Consider the following 19,106-nt stretch of genomic DNA (forward strand, 5'->3'; position numbering starts at 1 on the left):
AGCGGCGCCCCTCTGCGGGTGAGTAATCCCAGCCAAGCTGATAGCGGGCGGCCGGGCGTCGCCTCCCGTGGCCAAGCATGACACGTTCGGCGCGATGGAGCACTTGTCGTGCTTCCGCTCGGATTCCCACAAGGCTCGCTGCGCTGTAAATCGCACCTGCCGCGGGCGCCACCCAGTCGACGAACGACCGCCATTTCGATTCTATCGTGCTTCTTTTCAACATTTGACAGTTTCTCGTCGTTGTGTGAAAAGTCCAAATGACCGCCATTTCGATTCTATCGTGCTTCGTTTTAACATTTGACAGCTTCTCGTCGTTGGCTTAAACGTCCAAATGTTGTGTCGATATTACAACAGCGCCTCGGGGACGACGACTTTTTTTTTTCTTTTAAGTGAACATATTTTGTCTATCCCCCCCGACCCTTCTCTATTAGATTGTAAAATATACATGTACATATATAACATATTTCTTTACTTTTAAGCGTACACGCTCCCGTCGCTACGCACCCTAAAATGTTTGGGCCTCGGGGGTGATGTCATGTCTGTACGCGGTGGTCTCAGTGCGGCCGTAGCTCCGTGAAATGACGTAATTGTTTTCGCTATACTGGATGGTTTGTTCTGCTTGTGTTGGGAAATATTTAGCCATTCCGCACCCCCCACATCATCAATTAAGAATTTTCGACAGTAGACGTGTTGCCTAAAAAACCTCGAACGTGATATGAGGGCTAACCAGTCCATTATACTGAATAGGGAATCACACCCAACATAGCCACTGAGTGTGTGCATGTGGCTGTGTGTGTGTGTGCGTGTGTGTGTGTGGGTGTTGGTGTGTGTGTGTGTTTGTATATCATCTATCCATCCATCCATTTCCTAATCCCCTTATCCTCACACGGGTCGCTGTGTGTGTGTGTGTGTGTGTGCGCGCGCGCGCGCATGTGCTGCTAGGCAGCGAGCTGGTTCTTTTCAGCACTTTGCAAGCTATGAATTCATTTGACTGTGAATGAAGGAAGCGCTTGCTTCTTGCTGTGTGTATGTGTGTGTGTGTGTGTGCGCGCGCGCGCGCACTCGCGCGCGCGCGCGCATGTGCTGCTAGGCAGCGAGCTGGTTCTTTTCAGCACTTTGCAAGCTATGAATTCATTTGACTGTGAATGAAGGAGAGCTTGCTTCTTGCTGTGTGTGTGTGTGTGTGTGTGTGTGTGTGTGTGTGTGTGTGTGTGTGTGTGTGTGTGTGTGTGTGTGTGGTGTCACATTAGGACAAGGAATGCACAAAGAGCTTCAGAAGCGCTGCCCCCACCTACCCCCAACCCTTTCCGCTAGCCTACTTCTCCACATCATGTCTCTCTCATGAAGAATCATCTCACTTCCTGTTTGTGCTGCAGCCATGTCTCCCGTCCTGGCGGGCTTCCTGGGTGCGGGCGTTCTGGTGGCGGTGGTGATCGTGGCACTTCTGCTTTGGTCCTTCTGCCAGCGCCGTTATTTGCGTGCGTCCGGACGCTACAAGCTGCACAGCGACCGCTACTGCGACACCGAGGACCCACCCTACAAGTTCATCCACATGCTGAAGGGGATCAGCATTTACCCAGAATCTCTCAGCAGCAGCAAGAGGATCGTGCGTAACGCCAGGCGGGCCGGGTGGGCCGAGCGGGACGGCAGTGGCGCGGCGGGGGCTAGGGGCATGGTTCTGGTGGACGCCGAGAACAACGTCCTGGATGTCCCCGGTCAGCTTCAGATGAGCCATTTAGTGGTGCCCGCTGGGTTGGGGCCCCACGATGGCCTGGAGCGCGCACTTCCCGTGCGCGCAGACTACTGCTGTCTGGACGGTAGCTCAGCCGGCAGCAGTCAGAGTAGCAGCAAGACGGCGTCGCCCTTCACGCCCGCTTCCTCAGAACCAGAAGCTGAAGCCGGCCTGGGCACCGTCAGCCTCGCCGTGGACTACAACTTCCCCAAGAAGGCCCTGGTGGTCACGGTGGTCGGGGCTCGGGGACTGCCCGCCATGGACGAGCAGGCCGGCAGCTCGGACCCCTACATCAAGATGACCGTCCTGCCTGAGAAGAAGCACCGTGTCAAGACCCGCGTGCTGAGGAAGACCCTGGACCCGCTCTTCGACGAGACCTTCACCTTCTACGGCGTGGCTTACAGCTCGCTGCCTGAGCTGACGCTGCACTTCCTGGTGCTCAGCTTTGACCGCTTCGCCCGCGACGATGTCATCGGCGAGGCTCTGGTGCCACTTAAGGGCGTGGACCCCAGCACGGGCCGGGTCCACCTGAGCCAGAGGATCACCAAGAGGAACACACAGGTGAGGCGGCCGTCGGACATCATGGTGTTTGTGCTGGCCGTTGCCGTGGCGACACTCATCCGTGACAGACTAAAGGGCTCTTGTTCATCTTAATTGAACTCCGCTGACAAGGCCCATTTTTGGTCACTGCAACTCAAATATGTTCAAGTGACAACATCAGGCAGGATGTAAACAAGCAAACATTCCAAGGCGTTTAACATTCCGTTAAGACAGACAATTTCGATGTGTACCAGAATGTAACATCATTACTGCACCTAAAATGTAGGGGAGATATGGGGGGGTGGGCGTGGGCAAATTTTGAAACATAACAAAATCAATTAAATTGGTACAATACAATGTACAGTACATTCGTCAACAAATTATAAATATGTAAATGTATAAAATGAATCCTGCAGACCTCTGTGAGGTTGTCTGCTTCAGAAAATAATTTCACACTTTATTGATCGACTTTTTTTTCTTTTTTTCTTTTCTTTTACTCGTCTAGTAAAGGCAACTGTAAGCAGAATTCTCATTTGCAACGTTGAATCAAAAAAGAACACATGTTGTGCATCTAGAACGGGATACAAATTAGGGCTGCGCAATTAATCGAACCAAAATGGTGATCACGATTTTGGCTGCCTCGATGAAATACACCCGATCGCTGGCGATATTTGCTTTGGAAAAACGTGGGCTCTGCTGCACATCTAATCAAGCACTTTCTCAGTCAGCCGTCAACCAGCCACCAGGGGGTGAACATGTGCTTGAGGCTTCATTAATCTGCCGAAATCTCACTCAGTAGGCCACGCCCTTTAAAGGCGCAGATCCAACTCACTACATTACAACACCAATTATACTTTACATTCTGTTTTATTTATTTTTCAGATAATTTGGAGCTATTCAACTCATGAAGAAAGCGTAATGCATACATTCTCACCCTGTTGAGTCACGTGGTGATGACGTGATGGAAACAGGAAGTGACTCTTTGTGCGTTGTGTTGTCAGTGCGAGAATCGCGGCGAGCTGCTGGCGTCGTTGTCCTACCAGCCAGTGTCCCATCGCCTGAGCGTGGTGGTCCTCAAGGCTCGACACCTCCCCAAGATGGACATCGCCGGCCTGTCTGCAAGTGAGTTTAAATGATGGGGGAAAAAATAGCCCTCCTTCACACCCAAACACCAGAAGATGCTCCAAATGAGTAGTTTTGTCTGAATGGAGCTCCTCAATTAACTCCAACATACTGTATCTCCTCGACATCAAGATTGCACGCAACTAATATGTGAATTGCTTCGGCGTGACAACATTTTAACGCTAACGCTTGCGTGTGGTGTCCTTCCCTCCGTCTTTCTGTCCGCAGACCCCTACGTGAAGGTCAACGTGTTCTACGGCCGCAAGCGCATCGCCAAAAAGAAGACTCACGTGAAGAAGTGCACGCTCAACCCCGTCTTCAACGAGTCCTTCATCTACGACATCCCACCCGAGCTGCTGCCCGAGATCTCCGTGGAGTTCCTGGTGGTGGACTTCGACCGCACCGCCAAGAACGAAGTCCTGGGCCGCCTGCTCCTGGGCCTACACGGCGCCCTGCCCTCCGGCGCTGCCCACTGGCGGGAGGTCTGCGAAACCCCCCGCCGGCAGATCTCTAAGTGGCACACCCTCAGCGAGTACTGAGCGCCGGACCCACGCCTAGACTGACCAGTGTACAGAGCCCAGTGTGCAGCGCGCACGGGCGCGCACACACACACACACACACACACACACACACACACACACACACACACACACACACACACACACACACACACTTGGGATCCTCTTTGTAAACATTGTCTGTTATCACCACACACTCAACAAAATATGCTTGTACGAAGGAAAGGGTGTGTGTGTGTGTGTGTGTGTGTGTGTGTGTGTGTGTGTGTGTGTGTGTGTGTGTGTGTGTGTGTGTGTGCCCATGCGCTTATGTTCTGACAAAGGAAAACAAGTCGGTGTTGTCATCATGCAGTTAATTGCATGTCTTTGTGAAGAGAACACCAAAAGCTCCCTTCAGCCTCCCCCATCACAGTCCGGACAATTCCCAACATGCTTTGCTGCCGACTGCCGACACCTGCTGGTGAGTGTCATGGAAATCCCTTTTGAGCATTTTTTTTCCCATGCACTTAAAATCCAGCTCAAGGTCCATGCACGTGCTTGAACCTTGAAATTTATGCGCAACGCGAATAAACCCAGTCAATATGTGAGCCGTGACGCCCTAGATGTGAATTTCAGTCGCCGCCAGAGGGCGCTAAAACGCCAAGATGGCAGCACCCGCAGAAGGATGAAAACAGGCGCAGTCAGCTGCTTCATTCTGTTCCAATACTGCAACATTCAGACTGGGAGAGGCACATACAACATATCCCAGTCTTTCCTTGAGTTTCCCACGGGCGTGTGTGCGTGACATGGCCCGTATTCTCCCATTCACGCTCCTGTCATTTTTAATGCGCCTGGCTGTCACACTTTGAAGGTGCCTCAATTTTCCCGTCCAGACTTCTGATTCATCGTGTGTAACCTGGAAGTTTGTGCACCAAAGAGGCATGACTGGATTAACTCTGAGGGTGGCCCCGATTCCCAGATCGTGTTTTCATGAGCTCCGTTAGGGAAATATGTCACACATAGAATATCAACTTAAATTGTGTCGTGGATCCGAAAATACTACTAATTGTCGCGCTAATCCAGTGCGCAGAATCGCACGTACTCATGAGGACAACAAGCGTACTGGTACCTGGACCTTACGGTCGATACGGCATAAAGGCTCAAAACGGCTTTCCGTGGTGTCGGGGTTGCTCGCGTGCAGGTTCCAATGTGTAAATAAATTCATGCGTGTGCTTGTTTCTAACATGAAGGACTTCCTTTACGCTTTCTTTCGTGGCTTGTGTCGCAACTAACGAGTTGTCCCCAAGCCAGGCTGGCAGTCGAGTCGGCGACGCTAATTGCAATGCTAAGCTAACATCACGGCCATGCTTACCTGTTCATGAGCTGAAGGTTAACCCGGGCGGCACCTGAAGGCATTCGGCGAAGGTACATGACATGACTCCAAAAGCTTCGGAAACGTTCCTGTTCATATTTCTCTTGATGATGATGTCATAACCCCACGTGCGATGTAATGGCTTTGTTCATTCACGTCTGTGCTGATCAGCGGCTCGAAATCTCTGGCTGTGTTGAGAATGACACCCTCTTCACACTATCCTAAGTTGGCCATTTCCAAATGAGGAATCGAATACTCTCTTATCGGTGTAGCAAGATTTTTGTACAGTGCGTTATATGGTTGACAATGACGTCCAATCCAAATCCTGTTATTGTGTGTTGAGGCGATTCGATGAATCGTTTCAGCCCTCGGGTCAACGATATCAAAATGCATGGATAGTAATTAGGCATGAGTGAATGATTCCCAACACTAGTCTTCTCATTTGCACCATGAATATTGTGCCAGCCGGTGGCGCTGTACCCCCACCCCCCACCCCCGAAAAGCACACCACCCACGGCGTCTGTCCGAACGCGCCAAACATGACACCATCAACGATGCGAGCCGTCTTGTTGGCCGCTCCCGACTGAGCCTTGAAGCTCCTCCCGATTTGCGGCAGACGTCAACGTGGAGACTTGACGTGTGGATTTTGTATCGATGTTCTACTTCTAGCTGTCCGATATCCTGAAAGCTTTCAGCGCGTTGGAGCGCCCCCTGCTGTAAACCCGAATGATGCTAACCTCCCCCTTGACGTGCAAATAAAACAAGTTAGCCCGACGCCTTCTTTTGTCTGCCTTTTTTTATTTGGATTTTATATCGCCGAACCTGCTTCCTCTTGCCTTAGCCGTGATGCGCTGCCGAGCAGCCACGGGTTGCATTTCATCACTCCGCTCATCTTCCTTCTCCCCCAAGGAGATAGGCAGAAATGTTTCAGTGCAATGGCCAGGGTGACACAACACCTCAATGAAAGGTGGCCGTGCATCCGTCTGTCATTATTTATTATAACATACACACTCAGTTGGGTTTTCAGGAAATAAAAGTCTCTCATATCCACTGCACTCATAATCGAGCAGGAACAACTCCTAAGTAAAAAAGCAACATTTTGCTGATCTTAGTTTACTAGGGAATGCCATTTTCTTTGCAGTGGCTTTGGTTTTGTGCACCATCTCAGAGTCTACTTTTATGTCATGCACAGATTCGCTAGCTAACAGGGAATTTGAGTGATCAATTGTCACAGATGGCTGCTAAACCTTTGCATCAGCTGCCACCCTCGGAGGAGTTGAAGAATGAATGGCTTCAGATCATTTGGGGAGAACTTCCGAATTGTGCTGTGTTTAGGAACATTTTTTGGAAGATGACGCACTAACACTTCTGAGTTTTGAATGAGCGAGACACAGACATGCTGCCGAGGCATACAAGTACAGTAAGTATACATTTATCATGTTTAACAACAATTTTTAACTGCATTTATAATTTATAATATTTTATTTATTAGAAGTTATCACGCACCTGCGGATGAAATAAAGTTAGTTTCTGTGGCCAAAACTATGTCTATGGAGCGCCAGGTCGGTGAATGGGGCGGGGCTGCTTCTCAAATTATTCGTAATCTTTTCCTCACTCACATCATCTATCTGTATCAACTTGCTTCTTGATTGCTACGCCATCATTGTATGAGTTATTCGTTGTGGTAAAGAACAACATAGTGTATGAGCAGCCCCAAAAGCTTATACAGGTTCATCATTCAGGACGCCCAGACATTTTCACAAAATTCAAGATGGCCACCATGCCTCTACATGCAGAAATTATGCAACGATTCACTTGGATGCCTTAGGAAAATGTTTTGGTTTGTTTCTTCACAAAATTTTGTCGATGTTTTTCATTTGCTCAAGATTTTTACGAAATTTCAAATCCACATATGCGGATTAAGTAATTAAAACCTTTTTTATTTATTGACAATGGTACCATATGTACCTCTGAAAACGAAAACGCACTCAAACTTGTATTTCTTCACTTCATTTAATGTTTTTGTTTTAACACCCCCGGCCCCCGCCTATAAGGGGGAGTTCCCGGAAGCAACTGCGAGTAAGTCCACCGCATGTTAGTTGCTCTGCCACGTTATTAATAAAAAGACACATAAAACCCAATCCCTGCCTGCCAACAATTATTACAACACCCTTGCTTATCTAATGTGTTGTTGTATGTATTGATGATCGTCTGCTTTGGTATTTTTTTTAAATAGCGATTGTTGAGTGGTTTGATAAAGAGAAAAGCTCGTTTGTTTTCAGAGAGCGGGGCGTTGTTTCTGTCCGGTCATATGATGCCGACGGACCAACGTGACATGTCCGCAGCAGATGAAAAGCTCCTCGTCCAAGTGTCTCCAAATGAGGACGACGACAGACTGCAACTAATTCATGGTGAACATTTAAACGTTTGCCTAAAATCGGCTCCACGTTTGACATTTCGCTGCTGGTTGTGAACGTGTCTTTCTTTTTGGGCGAATGTCAGCACACTGTCGCGCGTGCGCACACACGCCCCACACTTTTGAGGGCATTGTATTTGAAGGGATCTTGTTGTCTGAAAGGACACGAAGGTGTGAGACTTTTTTTTTTTTTTTGCTTCTGGTGCGCAGGTGCCATTTTCCTGGCGGCTGTGTCGTCACTGGGCGTGATTGCAGGCTTCGGATCCACTTTGGCTTTGGCCAAGAAGAACAATCCGGACTGCTTCAACAAGGTGATCTCTTCCTGTTGCCAGCATACACTTCCTGTTTGAAGCGAAATGACACATCTTCTTCTCAGTTGATAATTACAACACTACATGACAATGATTATTGAATAATGACTCCAAAGCGATGCAAGGCATCCATCTGGTGGCCTCTCTACAGTAATATAGTGGTTGACAAAACAGAATTTGAAAGAAAAGCTGGGTGAGACTCTCTTCCATGCTGACTTGAAAAATGGACTTGACTAAAATATTCCCAAGTGGCAGGAAATGCTTGGACCAGTAGAAATGCCTCCTGTTGAAACCCTTCAAAGCTGTCGTGTGTAATGAAGTCATGATTTGTGTCCGTTTCCCCCGGCAGGGCGTTACAGCGACGACGGCGCTCCCTGAGAGTGGTGCAGCACTGGCCCTGCGAGCTCTGGGCCGCGGCTCAGTGTACGCGTGCTGCGGTGTGGGCCTACTCAGTTTCGGGGTATGGAAGCTGCTCGGCGTCCACAGCGTATGTCGTCTTCCGCCTCTTTCGAAATTCGCCACCAGGGAAGGAAAGTGACACCTAAACCTTTCTTTTTCTTTCAGCTGTCCGACTTTAGACAGAAGATGGCGTCGTTGTTCCCGTCAATCCCTAAGTCGGAAGTGGGGCCAGGGAGCGCCTCGCAAGACCTCGACTCGCTTTTCAAGTCCAAGTGACCGGACGGAATGATGCTAGTCGGCACGTGACGGAAAGCATCCAACTGACCGTTGACTTTGTGGCGCCTGCAGGGACTGTAGGAACGTTTTCTGTTGGTGTTAGCCATCTCCTGCAATATCGCTGCGCCACTCACCTGAACCGGAAGGAACTGCTTCGACGTGTTTTAATCGAATGGCGACGTTGCATGCGCATAAACCTCAGCATCCAACAACAAAGTTGTAGCTAGTGAAAATAAAGAGTGGCTATTCACTCCAGGAAACCACGAACCATGATGGCCATTAAGGAAAAAAAAAAGTCAATCATGCCGTGATCCACTCTTTATAGATTGAATGTGAAGTGTACATATTTATTGCATATATTTTATTTACAGCACAAAACCCATCTGTTGCATCTAAAAGTGCAAATGTGCAGACATGAAAACCAAATAAATAATAATGAATAATCGTAGTGCTCGCAATTCGCAAATCGTATTTAATAACATTTACCAAAGGAACTTGTATGATTGTTAAGACGATATCATTAAGGATCTTTTGTAGAAACCGAATCTAGACGTGGCGTCAAAGATCTTAATGGGAAAGGGGCATCATTGTGTATCTGGAGATGAGATCTTGCAGGTGAGATCCCAGAGGCTTGGCACGCTAAAGCATCGTCGTGGAAATGAAGACAAAGATGAAGGTCAACATCATTGGCGACGTCGGGCTCATCCGAGACCCTCCTGCAGGAAACAAGACACAAGATCGTTTTCATGAAGTGCTCGCATGCCATCCTATTCTCGGTGTGGGTTCCAGGTCCTTACCGTCATGGGTGCCGATCAGCATGTCGGCGGTGTGCTCCAGGGATCCGTTGTTGGGCTCCGCTCGGATGTCGAGCAGTCGGCACATGAGCGGATAGATATGGATGCTGTCGAAGGGCTCGGATAGGAAGTTCTTCTTGAAATCGGGTCCGAAGGCCCTGAAGATCATCTTCATGTCCATCTCACCGTTGTGGAAGCCGTGGTCGCCTTTATTAACGTACACAATGAATCTCTGGTGGGGCCCAAAAAAAAAAAAGATTGAAAAACTGCCTCACCCTTATTAGTAACATTAGCGTTCTCAAGGGGAAGCGTCTACCTATGTTAGCGTGTTGACGTTGCAATAAGATATGACTCCATGAATCATGTGAACCCATAGCAGATCAGAGGTGATTTTGAACTTCTATATTATGGCTTTTGAGTAGTTAGCTACATTATCAGTTCCACATGAGCATATTGACGCGAAAGTAGTCAACTACGTTAAAGAGGAAGTCAACCTAAATTCTGTCTTTACAATATGTTCTAATCGCCCCCGCAAGTCTAAAGGTGGTATCTTGATTAATATTGCTTTTGTGGAATATGAATTAAGCAGCAAAATCCAGCCGTTTTTATCCATGACGGCGGCCACCCATTTTGCCACTTGGTATCGTTTGAAAATGACATCACAATGCCGAAAGCCTCAAGAAGCACACGGGCCCCAAACCAAACATATTCAGCACGAGTGTTAGCACACTGACTGAGTTGAGGTTGAAGCCGAGGTCCGCAATGACGACGACAGGTGGCATGCGTTGGCTCCGTCCAAGGTGGAAACTCTCAGGCATGTCCTCCTTCCTGTAAACGGTCAAGTTCGGAGCCTTAGCCAGCGCCTCCAGTACTTCCTGCTCCTTTCCTGGCCGTGGCGTCAGGATCCCGAAGCCTCCGTAGTCTAAAATTTCGAAACTGGCCAGCTTGAGCAGATCCAGGTACTTGTTGAGCACAATCTCGTCCACCAGAGGGCGCTTCTTGACGGTGGTCATCCCATGGTCGGATGTGATGATGACGTTGAGGGTGGAGTTCAACATGTGGCGGGTGATGCCGTCCCGCAGGTAACCCACCGTGCGATCGATCTGCCGGATGATGGCCTTCCGGTCCGGGTGGTCGGGGCCCCGCATGTGGCCCACGTTGTCTGGCTCTCCATAGTACAGGGTGACCAGGTCAAAGTCTTCCTCGGAGAACCAGCTCAGAACGGTGTCGATGTTTTGCCGCCACTCTGTCTCGTTGTCATCGATGTGGCCTGACTCCTCCACGATGGCCCGGTTCACCGCTTGGCCGCTGTAGTTGGCGCCACCTCCAGGGTAGTGGAAAGAGGCCGTCTTCAGACCCTGAAACATGGTGAGGAAACTTGCATTTATTTGTTTAGTCTTTTTTTAACTCATTCAGTACCAGCCAATTCTAGACCAAGTCTGAAAAGACGTTTAAAAACGTCTTTGGGAGTGAATGAGTAAAACCAGGTTAGACATTTGAGAAGATCAACATTGCCGACTTGGAGACTACAGGTACTTGTGGTTCAGCGTCTTGCCTAAAGACACTTTGACAGGGGACATTCTGAGCCAGGTTTCAAACTGCTGACCCTTCAGTCATTGGACGAACTGCTCTACCAACTGATCCACAGTCACGCTATTTATCACTTGCGACAGAAGCTAACACGGGTCATCGATTGACCTGTAAATCTGAGCTTGACAACCGTCACCTGGTTCTGCGCTGTGATCCAGAGCGGCAGCACGCCATTGTCCCACCACTCGGAGCGCCTGAGAGTCACCTTGTGGGGAACCTTCAGGTTGGTCTTTGTGTTGAACATCATGTTGTGGACCACCTCGTGGTCCTCCACCCAGCGACCTGAGCAAGAACAAGAAGGAGAATTACATGACCGGCATGAAATGACGAAGATGGCAGAGGGTGCGTAGAATATTTTGGAAGAGGCATGGCAAGCTTGATGTCATACTTGTTTGACAAACCGTAAACATGGGTGAATTTCACGGGTTACTAAGCTCAGCTCAAAAAGACTTAAACGGCACCACGACAAAACAGGATGGAACATGACACCACATTACATGACAGGAAAGAATAAATCAGATCGCAACATGACACAGTTTGATGACAAGACAGGAGGGGACATGACCAGACAGGGAACGGTGTAAAAGCACAGGACATGGTAAGACGAGATGCAACAGGACAGGACGGTGTAACGTGGCAAGACAGGTGTGAGGACTGAGAACTGGGCGACACCACAGGGTGTGATGTAAGAGGAAAGGACATGGTTTGACACCATTGGACAGGACATGATACGACCTGATACAACAGGACAGGCCAAGATATAACAGGACAGGACATGACACCATATTACAGGACATGAAAGGACAAACGGCAGGACAGGATTTAGCTGGAGTGTGTCCAGGAACCTGTGATGGTAGTGAAGTGCGACGGCGAGGTCATGGTGAGCATCGGAGGTGTGATGTACTTGGCCTTGACACCGTCCCACGCCAGCCGGTCCAGGTTGGGTGTGTCCACGTCCTGGTCGTAGTCCCAACGGAAGCCATCGAAGGAGATGAGCAGGAGGCGCTTCTTGCTCCCTACATCGCTCCCGCTTGGGCTTCCGGATGGCTTTGCGGCGGCCCAAGCCGACAAGATGGCGAGGAGGATCAGGAATATGGTTTGCAGCCTGACGGTCGCCATGATGTTGCAGTTGTGAGCAAAAGTGGCGACTGAGCGGCTGGTGGCGAGGACGAGGGGAGGGTTCGTTAATGATTGAAAGTCTGATTGACATCTGCTGATGTCTTCAACCAGACCTTGGACCAGCGATGCACTTTGATGGACATTTACATACACTGCCAACACAGCATGTGAAGCACACTCCGGACTGGTCGCCAGTAGATGTCAGGGCACATCTCGACAAACAATGCACTGACTGCCAGCAGATGTCAGGGCACATACTACAGGTGGAATTCAGACACGTGAGAGGAGAGAGTGATTGGTCGCCAGTCCATATCAGGGCGCCTGTGGCCAAAGGTGCATTCACACGTTGGTAAGGCCGATGTGTTGGCCAATCGTGTTATCAGATGAGCTGATTAGAATGGCAAGGTTGCCAAAAGGAATCAATGACTCCACTCTTCTTATTGCACACCCACCTGGGAGCAATCCAGGTGATGACGTTAGAACTATTAGCCTTGAAGCTGGCTCAAGGTCCTCGTGTCTCCCCACTTAAACTTCATTTCAGTCCATTTCAATTCCACCCACATGCGGCACGTTTCATTTTTTAATGTTTAGCATTACCTTTCATCAACATAAAAATGACATACCAATGGAGTTGCTTGTCTTTAATTTCAGTTTAATTTTAAATTACAAAACTATTAAAAAAAAACTAAACACAGAAATATAGTGACTCAAGAAATTTCCACTTTCTTTCATTTGAATTTAGACTTTTGCTGAATAATATGGATGGAGAAAATATATATAACATTCTTTTGTTTTATTTATATCGATAAATGATGTTGTTTTATTATATAGTGCTAATTATTGCTGGACGTGTGTTATTTATTCATGCATTATCAGTATCATTATTATTTTTTTTCTCGAATGTTTCATTTGAAGACTTGTGTCGACCCCTCACCCGGAAGTACACCCGTTTTGACGGCCTGACTTCCTGGCTAGTAGTCGGCTTGGTTTGGTTTTCGTGTGCGTGTGTTTTTGCTGGAAATGTTGCGACGCGGACTCATTTAGCCGTGGAAAGTGTAACCGCCGACCGCGTGGCTGTTGTTTTGAGTCCCCGACATGACGTCGTTCCAAGGTTGGTTGCTTGCTGGGCCAATGCTGTCTGCTAGCTGCGAGCACAAGGACGTGTTAGCCTGTCCTCAACGCGAATACCATAATTTAAAAAAATCACTTTGACGAAGTCTGTGCGAGATTCGCTTTACTGTCTTTTCGCAATAAGTAAGCATGGATAGTTTTACTGAACCTTAGCACAGATATCACGTTTGTAATTAAATGCAATTACGAGAATGAATGAAGCAGTTTGTAATTGTTCATATTCTTGTTTTTTGACTGTTGACTCGGTGCATCGAAAAAAAAACAACTGTTTTTGCTTCTAGAGCTGTGTGTGAAACCCAAAGTATCACTGAGACAGATGCTTCATGTTTGCAACGTAATCAACCGTGTTGTGTTGCGTTTCAGTGATGTCACTGTTGCGAGGTTTGAGGTCGACGGCGGTCACGACCTTCTTTCAAGGCAAGTTGCGAAAGAAAATCACTTTCGCGGTTTTCTTATTCATCGTCAGTTCTGAGTTTTTTTTTTGTTGTTAAATTCATTTGAGAATAACGTCCGCTATTGTCAAAAGGCCATTCATTCGTATTCCAATAATGTTTATGTGCAGCCCTGTACCAGTGTATTCATGAGTGTGTGTGTGTGTGTGTGTAGTATCCCAGCACGTCGGCACATGGACATGCCCCCTGGCAAGCCGACCCATGGCCACCCTCAACCAGATGCACCGGAAGGGGAAGCCCAAGCCCGTGCCCAAGGCGCCAGGCGCCACCTTTGGCCAGCCACAGATGAAGGCGGTGGTCCTGAAGACGATGATCCGCAAGCCCAAGAAACCCAACTCGGCTAACAGGAAGTGCGCTCGCGTGCGCCTGTCCAACGGCAAGGAAGCGGTAGCCTTCATTCCGGGCGAAGGCCACAACCTGCAGGAGCACAATGTGGTCCTGGTGCAGGGCGGCCGTACTCAGGACCTGCCCGGCGTCAAGCTCACCATTGTCAGGGGCAAATACGACTGCGCGCACGTCGTCAAGAAGAAACAGTGAAGGCACGCGGTTGCCGACGGTGACGACTGCGTGGGCAGCCGTTCGCCATCATTCGCTCATTCTGGCTGGGAAGGCATTTTCAGTGGGGGAACTGTGTAGCTCCACTGTGCATCCAGAAGTTGGCGCAAGGACAATTGAAGTTGACCTCTTAGGGTCATTGAGCATTTTGGGTTCATCCGGAAATGTCATCCCACACAAACTTTTTGGGAGCTTCCTAAAGAAACAACAAAAACATGAACCTCATGTACGAGCAAACCAAAAGAATGGATGCTGTCTTCTTGTACAGTACTCACAATGTTGCTCCCGTCTGTCGCCATGACATGCCAGTCACTTGATGGCACCCATTTTGGTATGGGCTAATAAAATACCACTGTTCACTTCGTGGAGTTTGTTGGAAATCATTATTCATTGCATGTATCCAGTGACAATTGACCAAAGGGCCAACTAGTCCATTGTGTGTCACTTTCCTGACATTGACTCATAACCGCTGTTATTGTTTTTCTGACATCCTGGCGAACAGTCCACTGTCCACATGTGCCTTGACATCAGATGGTGAGCAGTCCAAATGTTTGTCAATGTGGCATGACATTGGTTTGTGACCAGTCCAGGGTGTACATCTGTCACCCAAAGTCAGCTGGGATAAGATTAAGATATCCTTTATTTGTACCACACTGGGGAAATTTACAATATACAGTATAGAAAGATAATAATAATAGACAGACCCCACCTCACCCGTTACCCTCACGAGGAGAGTCTTATTTTATGTAGTTATTGATTAAAAAAAAAAAAACACTTTTTTCGCGCAGAAAATGAATGCAGTCATGAGGTTGTCAGTGTTCGTCTCGGACGTGGTTCGAAGAATGACTGAAGCACGGGTGCGTGCGCGCGCGAGCGTCCGACAACGTGCGCGGGCACGTGGGCGCTGGCAAGCTGACGACTCGATGCCAAAACAGTTCATCCAAGGACGCTGCGCTGCTACCTGAAGGTAATTAATTGATCAACCTTGAATACAATCCGGATCATGAGGTGATTGCAAAGTGTGTGTGCCCCCCGCCCCTTGCTTGACTGACAAGACGCGTCACGTCGCCGTTAGCCGAGCTAGCTAGCGTTAGCATCATCTCGACTGTGTGTTCGACGTCATCTACACGGGAAATTCATGTTTTTTTTTTAATGCACGATTGTCAGCTGCCTTCGGGTTTTAATCGCTTCATTTTTTTAAAATTCAACACCTATCAGCTCCATTTAAGTGCCACCGCTTTGGGTAGTAGCCGCCTTTAGCTGGCGTTAGCTTCCACGAGCTTTTAAAAAGCGTTTTCTCTTTTTCTCGCTAACCTCTGCCTGTGCTTGGTGGAGAAAGCTGTTGCTAACGTGGGCTGTTGCCAACAAACATTACTGTGAGGCATCAATAATGTTTGTTTTTAATTTGTTCATGTGTGGCACAGCTTTAAACATTCAGTTTTGCTTCACAAACGGCTTTTTTTCTCAGATTTATCCATGGTTTGCCCCCCAGTGCATTCGTTTGACTGTTTTCCTGTGTTCTTCTTTTTCTGTTTTTATATTTACATTACTTCATATCTGAGTAAAATGTTGATGCGCTCTCGTTTCTTTTAATTTTCAGTACAGATGCTTTAAAACTGGCCGTTTAAAGTGATAGAAAATTTGATGTTGGACAGGGAAAAAAAGTATCGCGATCATCGCCCAGCTATAATTTAGTTTAAAAACATTTGTTGTTGATGAAATATTGTGACTGCTATTCATTTGGAATTTGTCCTTTTTTTTCTTTGATTGGAGAAGATGAATGAAGTGAAAATGGAAGAGCAACCAGAAGAAGAAAAGCTTGCAAATTTGCTGGCTGAAGGTAATGACTAAGTTTTGTTGTGCTGCCGGAATGTGGAGTAGCACCCCAAAAAAATAATTAGCTCCCCAAGTACCACTGTAAGGGCCAACGGTAAAATACAGTTGCTTAGTAGACCTAAATGTTCATCAGAAACGAGACAAGTGATATTCTGAAATCTGTAATCTTACATGAATATGGATTTCCTTTTCCAAGAATGAATCCCAAATTTTATGTCAATAAAGTGCAAATGTCAAGTCTGTCCATCCATTTTCAATCCCGCATCCCATGTTCAGGGTTGTGGGGTGTTGGCGCCTATCCCAGATGACTTCGGGTGAAAGGCGGACGACACCCTGAAATGGTCGCCAGATTCTTTTGCATTCCAATAGAGGGAGCCTGTGTGTAACCAGTGCTATGAGTGTCACACTTGACCAATCACTGATTGAGGGATTGATACGAAATGACGAGCCCTCACATCGCGGCGTGGCTGCGTGTGCGTTTTCCGGCAGGCAACGTCTCGGTGCCGATGGCGGCGCCTCCCAAGCGGCGGCACCACTGCACGCTGTGCGAGCGCGACTTCTCGTGCCCGTCGCGCCTCTCCGACCACATAGCGGCGCACTTTGGCGAGAAGCCGCACGCCTGCGGCGTGTGCGGCAAGCGCTTCAGCAAGAAGATCAACGTCAAGGTTCACCAGAGGGTGCACACGGGCGAGAAGCCCTACGCCTGTCAGGACTGCGGCGCCCGCTACGCCCAACTGGGCTGCCTGCGACGCCACCGCCTGCGCCACGCCCCGCAGAAGCAGCACACGTGCGACGAGTGCGGCCGCGGCTTCCTGCAGCGACGATACCTTCTGCAGGTTTGTTCTTGTGAGCATCGCCTATCCGAAAAAGTTCCAGTCCGCCCATTAATTCCTGTCATCTTGTTTGTCTTTTTTCTTTCCCCTTTCGCAGCACCAGCGCGTGCACACGGGCGAGCGCCCGTACGCCTGCGCGCTTTGCCCCAAGCGCTTCGCCTCTACTGCAGGCCGCTCGGAGCACCAGCGCACGCACTCGGGCGACGCCTACACCTGCGCCGTGTGCCGCAAGGTCTTCACCACGCCGTCGGCCTTCCGCGACCACGCCACGCTGCACACCGGCCGCAAGCCGCACCCTTGCTCTGTGTGCAGCAAAAGCTTCAACCGGCCGGGCCTGCTTCGCAAGCATCTGCAGAAGCATCTGGAAGACGCCGTGGTGAGTCGCTACCTTGGTGGCTGCGGTGATGATGTCGTCGGGTGTCGCACACATGCCATATTGGATGTGGCAAAGTGGGTCGAGTGGATACACTGAGATGCATCAGCCTCGTTCTTTTTCCGCCATGGCCGTTGTGACGACATACAGTATATACGGACATTGTATTTGCGCTTGATATCGCACTTGTATACATTGTAGGCAGATTTGTCACATCCAAAATGGCGGGCGAGCTGATGTATCACGGTGATACTCCAACCCGCCCACTGAGGAATCGACGTGTATACGTGTGTACGCCGTCATCCGTTTAACATAACTAAAGCTGCCATCGCCGTACCGACAGGACGACGAGCAAGACGGCGAGGAAGAGGAGCACTCGCAGGATGGGTCTTCATTGCCAGGTGAGACGAATCGTCGGCTTCCCCCCAACCCACAGCACAGGTGTCAAACTCGAGCCCTTGGGGCCAAATCCGGCCCCTTTGGGTGATGGTTGGCGTGCCGCTCAAGGATCACCGCCGTAAGCCCCTTTCTCCCTTCATCTTCAGGCGCGCCGACGCGCCTGAAGAAGAAAACGAAGAAGAAGAAGGTCCACGAGTGCGAGCTGTGCGGTCGCATCTTCTCCAGGCCGTACAAGCTGAAGGAGCACCTGGAGGTCCACGCGGCCACGCGGCTGCACGGCTGCTCGGTGTGCGGCAAAAGCTTCGCCAACGCCACCAACCTGAAGGCCCACGAGAAGATCCACACGGCCGAGCGGCCGCACCGCTGCCACATTTGCACCAAATGCTTCCTCAGGCCCTACGAGCTGCGCAAGCACATCAAGACGCACGAGCGCCAGGACCTCTTGGACCTCCCTGCCATACCTGTGCCAGCACTGACGACGACGACATCGCTTCCTGCCAACAGCGCCAATATGAAAGACGGAGTCATGCTACCTCAGGTGGGACATTTGTCTTAGTGATAGCTCATCATGGCCTCAGAAGTCTGCTTGTAGACCAAACAGAAATGCCGTTACATTTGGAATCATTCACTGGCGGCCATTTTACGTTGCCACTCGATTAGCGTGCCTAACTTAAATATAGGAAATTAATTTCTCTGTGGCATTTTCACGTCGTTTTCTGTCTCTGTGGCAAAAATGACACCGTGTGTGGCGTCTGGTTGTCCCAAAAAGTCTGGGAGAAGGGCTACATGCACATTTCAGGACTAAGAATTGGGATTCTAAATGTTTTCTTCTCAGTTCGATCTCTGATTGGTATCTCTGATAGTCCACTCGTGTAGAAGTCCATGGATAAAAGCCTCTGCTGCATGGTCAGCCATCTTGATGATGATAATGATGTCATCTTTAGAAGGAGGAGGCTTTTCCCAAAGAGGAGCAGCTTCCCGGTAACCATGGCAACCAGGATGCCAGGAAGGAAGAGCAGCGGGAGGAGGAAACGGTGAACGGTCTCATCAACTCTGATGGCGAAGAAGAAGCCTGGAGCCCCGCCCTCATACGTACGCAGACCTCTCGCCACCTCCAAGATCCTGCCTTCATCTTCGTGTCTTTATTTTCTTGGCGTTTGTCCTCTCTATTAAGATGTTGATCTTTTTCCTCAATTGTCTTGACCCTGATCCTATTTGTCTTCTCCTCATTTGTCCTTTTTATGGTTTTTTTTTTTTCCCCCCTCGGCGTCTATTTTCAGAATCGGACGGCACCACAATGGCGACAACACGGACGAGAACGAGGGCGGCAGCGGCGGCGCGGTGCGACAGCGAGGACAA

General features: G+C 49.1%; 5 protein-coding genes across 5 annotated transcripts; 4 read left to right on the forward strand and 1 right to left on the reverse strand.

Annotated features, from left to right (window-relative positions):
- Window positions 1-1,346: 1,346 nt before the first annotated feature.
- syt11a (synaptotagmin XIa) lies at window positions 1,347-5,755 on the forward strand. Its single transcript, XM_019863858.1, has 3 exons — window positions 1,347-2,293; window positions 3,274-3,394; window positions 3,623-5,755. The coding sequence occupies exons 1-3, from the start codon at window positions 1,379-1,381 to the stop codon at window positions 3,931-3,933; spliced, it is 1,347 nt and encodes a 448-aa protein (XP_019719417.1). The 5' UTR covers window positions 1,347-1,378; the 3' UTR covers window positions 3,934-5,755.
- A 1,789-nt stretch (window positions 5,756-7,544) lies between these two features.
- On the forward strand, window positions 7,545-9,110 carry tmem242 (transmembrane protein 242). Its single transcript, XM_019863859.1, has 4 exons — window positions 7,545-7,674; window positions 7,890-7,990; window positions 8,340-8,477; window positions 8,555-9,110. Exons 1-4 carry the CDS (start codon window positions 7,575-7,577, stop codon window positions 8,663-8,665), a joined length of 450 nt encoding a protein of 149 aa, XP_019719418.1. The 5' UTR covers window positions 7,545-7,574; the 3' UTR covers window positions 8,666-9,110.
- Window positions 9,016-12,545, reverse strand: LOC109512249 (ectonucleotide pyrophosphatase/phosphodiesterase family member 7). The gene is made up of 5 exons (XM_019863857.1): window positions 11,895-12,545; window positions 11,186-11,331; window positions 10,194-10,817; window positions 9,463-9,691; window positions 9,016-9,381 (listed from the first exon to the last, which is right to left on the reverse strand). Exons 1-5 carry the CDS (start codon window positions 12,166-12,168, stop codon window positions 9,305-9,307), a joined length of 1,350 nt encoding a protein of 449 aa, XP_019719416.1. The 5' UTR covers window positions 12,169-12,545; the 3' UTR covers window positions 9,016-9,304.
- Window positions 12,546-13,098: 553 nt separating this feature from the next.
- mrps12 (mitochondrial ribosomal protein S12) lies at window positions 13,099-14,669 on the forward strand. Its single transcript, XM_019863902.1, has 3 exons — window positions 13,099-13,279; window positions 13,663-13,716; window positions 13,906-14,669. Exons 1-3 carry the CDS (start codon window positions 13,264-13,266, stop codon window positions 14,286-14,288), a joined length of 453 nt encoding a protein of 150 aa, XP_019719461.1. The 5' UTR covers window positions 13,099-13,263; the 3' UTR covers window positions 14,289-14,669.
- Window positions 14,670-15,151: 482 nt separating this feature from the next.
- LOC109512118 (zinc finger protein 135-like) lies at window positions 15,152-19,104 on the forward strand (the record flags this gene model as incomplete). The annotated part of the gene is made up of 8 exons (XM_019863620.1): window positions 15,152-15,273; window positions 16,083-16,146; window positions 16,632-16,978; window positions 17,073-17,351; window positions 17,692-17,749; window positions 17,894-18,285; window positions 18,692-18,839; window positions 19,028-19,104. Coding segments are annotated over exons 2-8 (1,365 nt in total), but the record flags the coding sequence as incomplete, so codon positions are not given.
- Between the last annotated feature and the right edge of the window lie 2 nt (window positions 19,105-19,106).

This window comes from Hippocampus comes, unplaced genomic scaffold (assembly GCF_001891065.2).
Source record: "Hippocampus comes isolate QL1 unplaced genomic scaffold, H_comes_QL1_v1.1 scaffold249, whole genome shotgun sequence".
Lineage (NCBI taxonomy): Eukaryota > Metazoa > Chordata > Actinopteri > Syngnathiformes > Syngnathidae > Hippocampus > Hippocampus comes.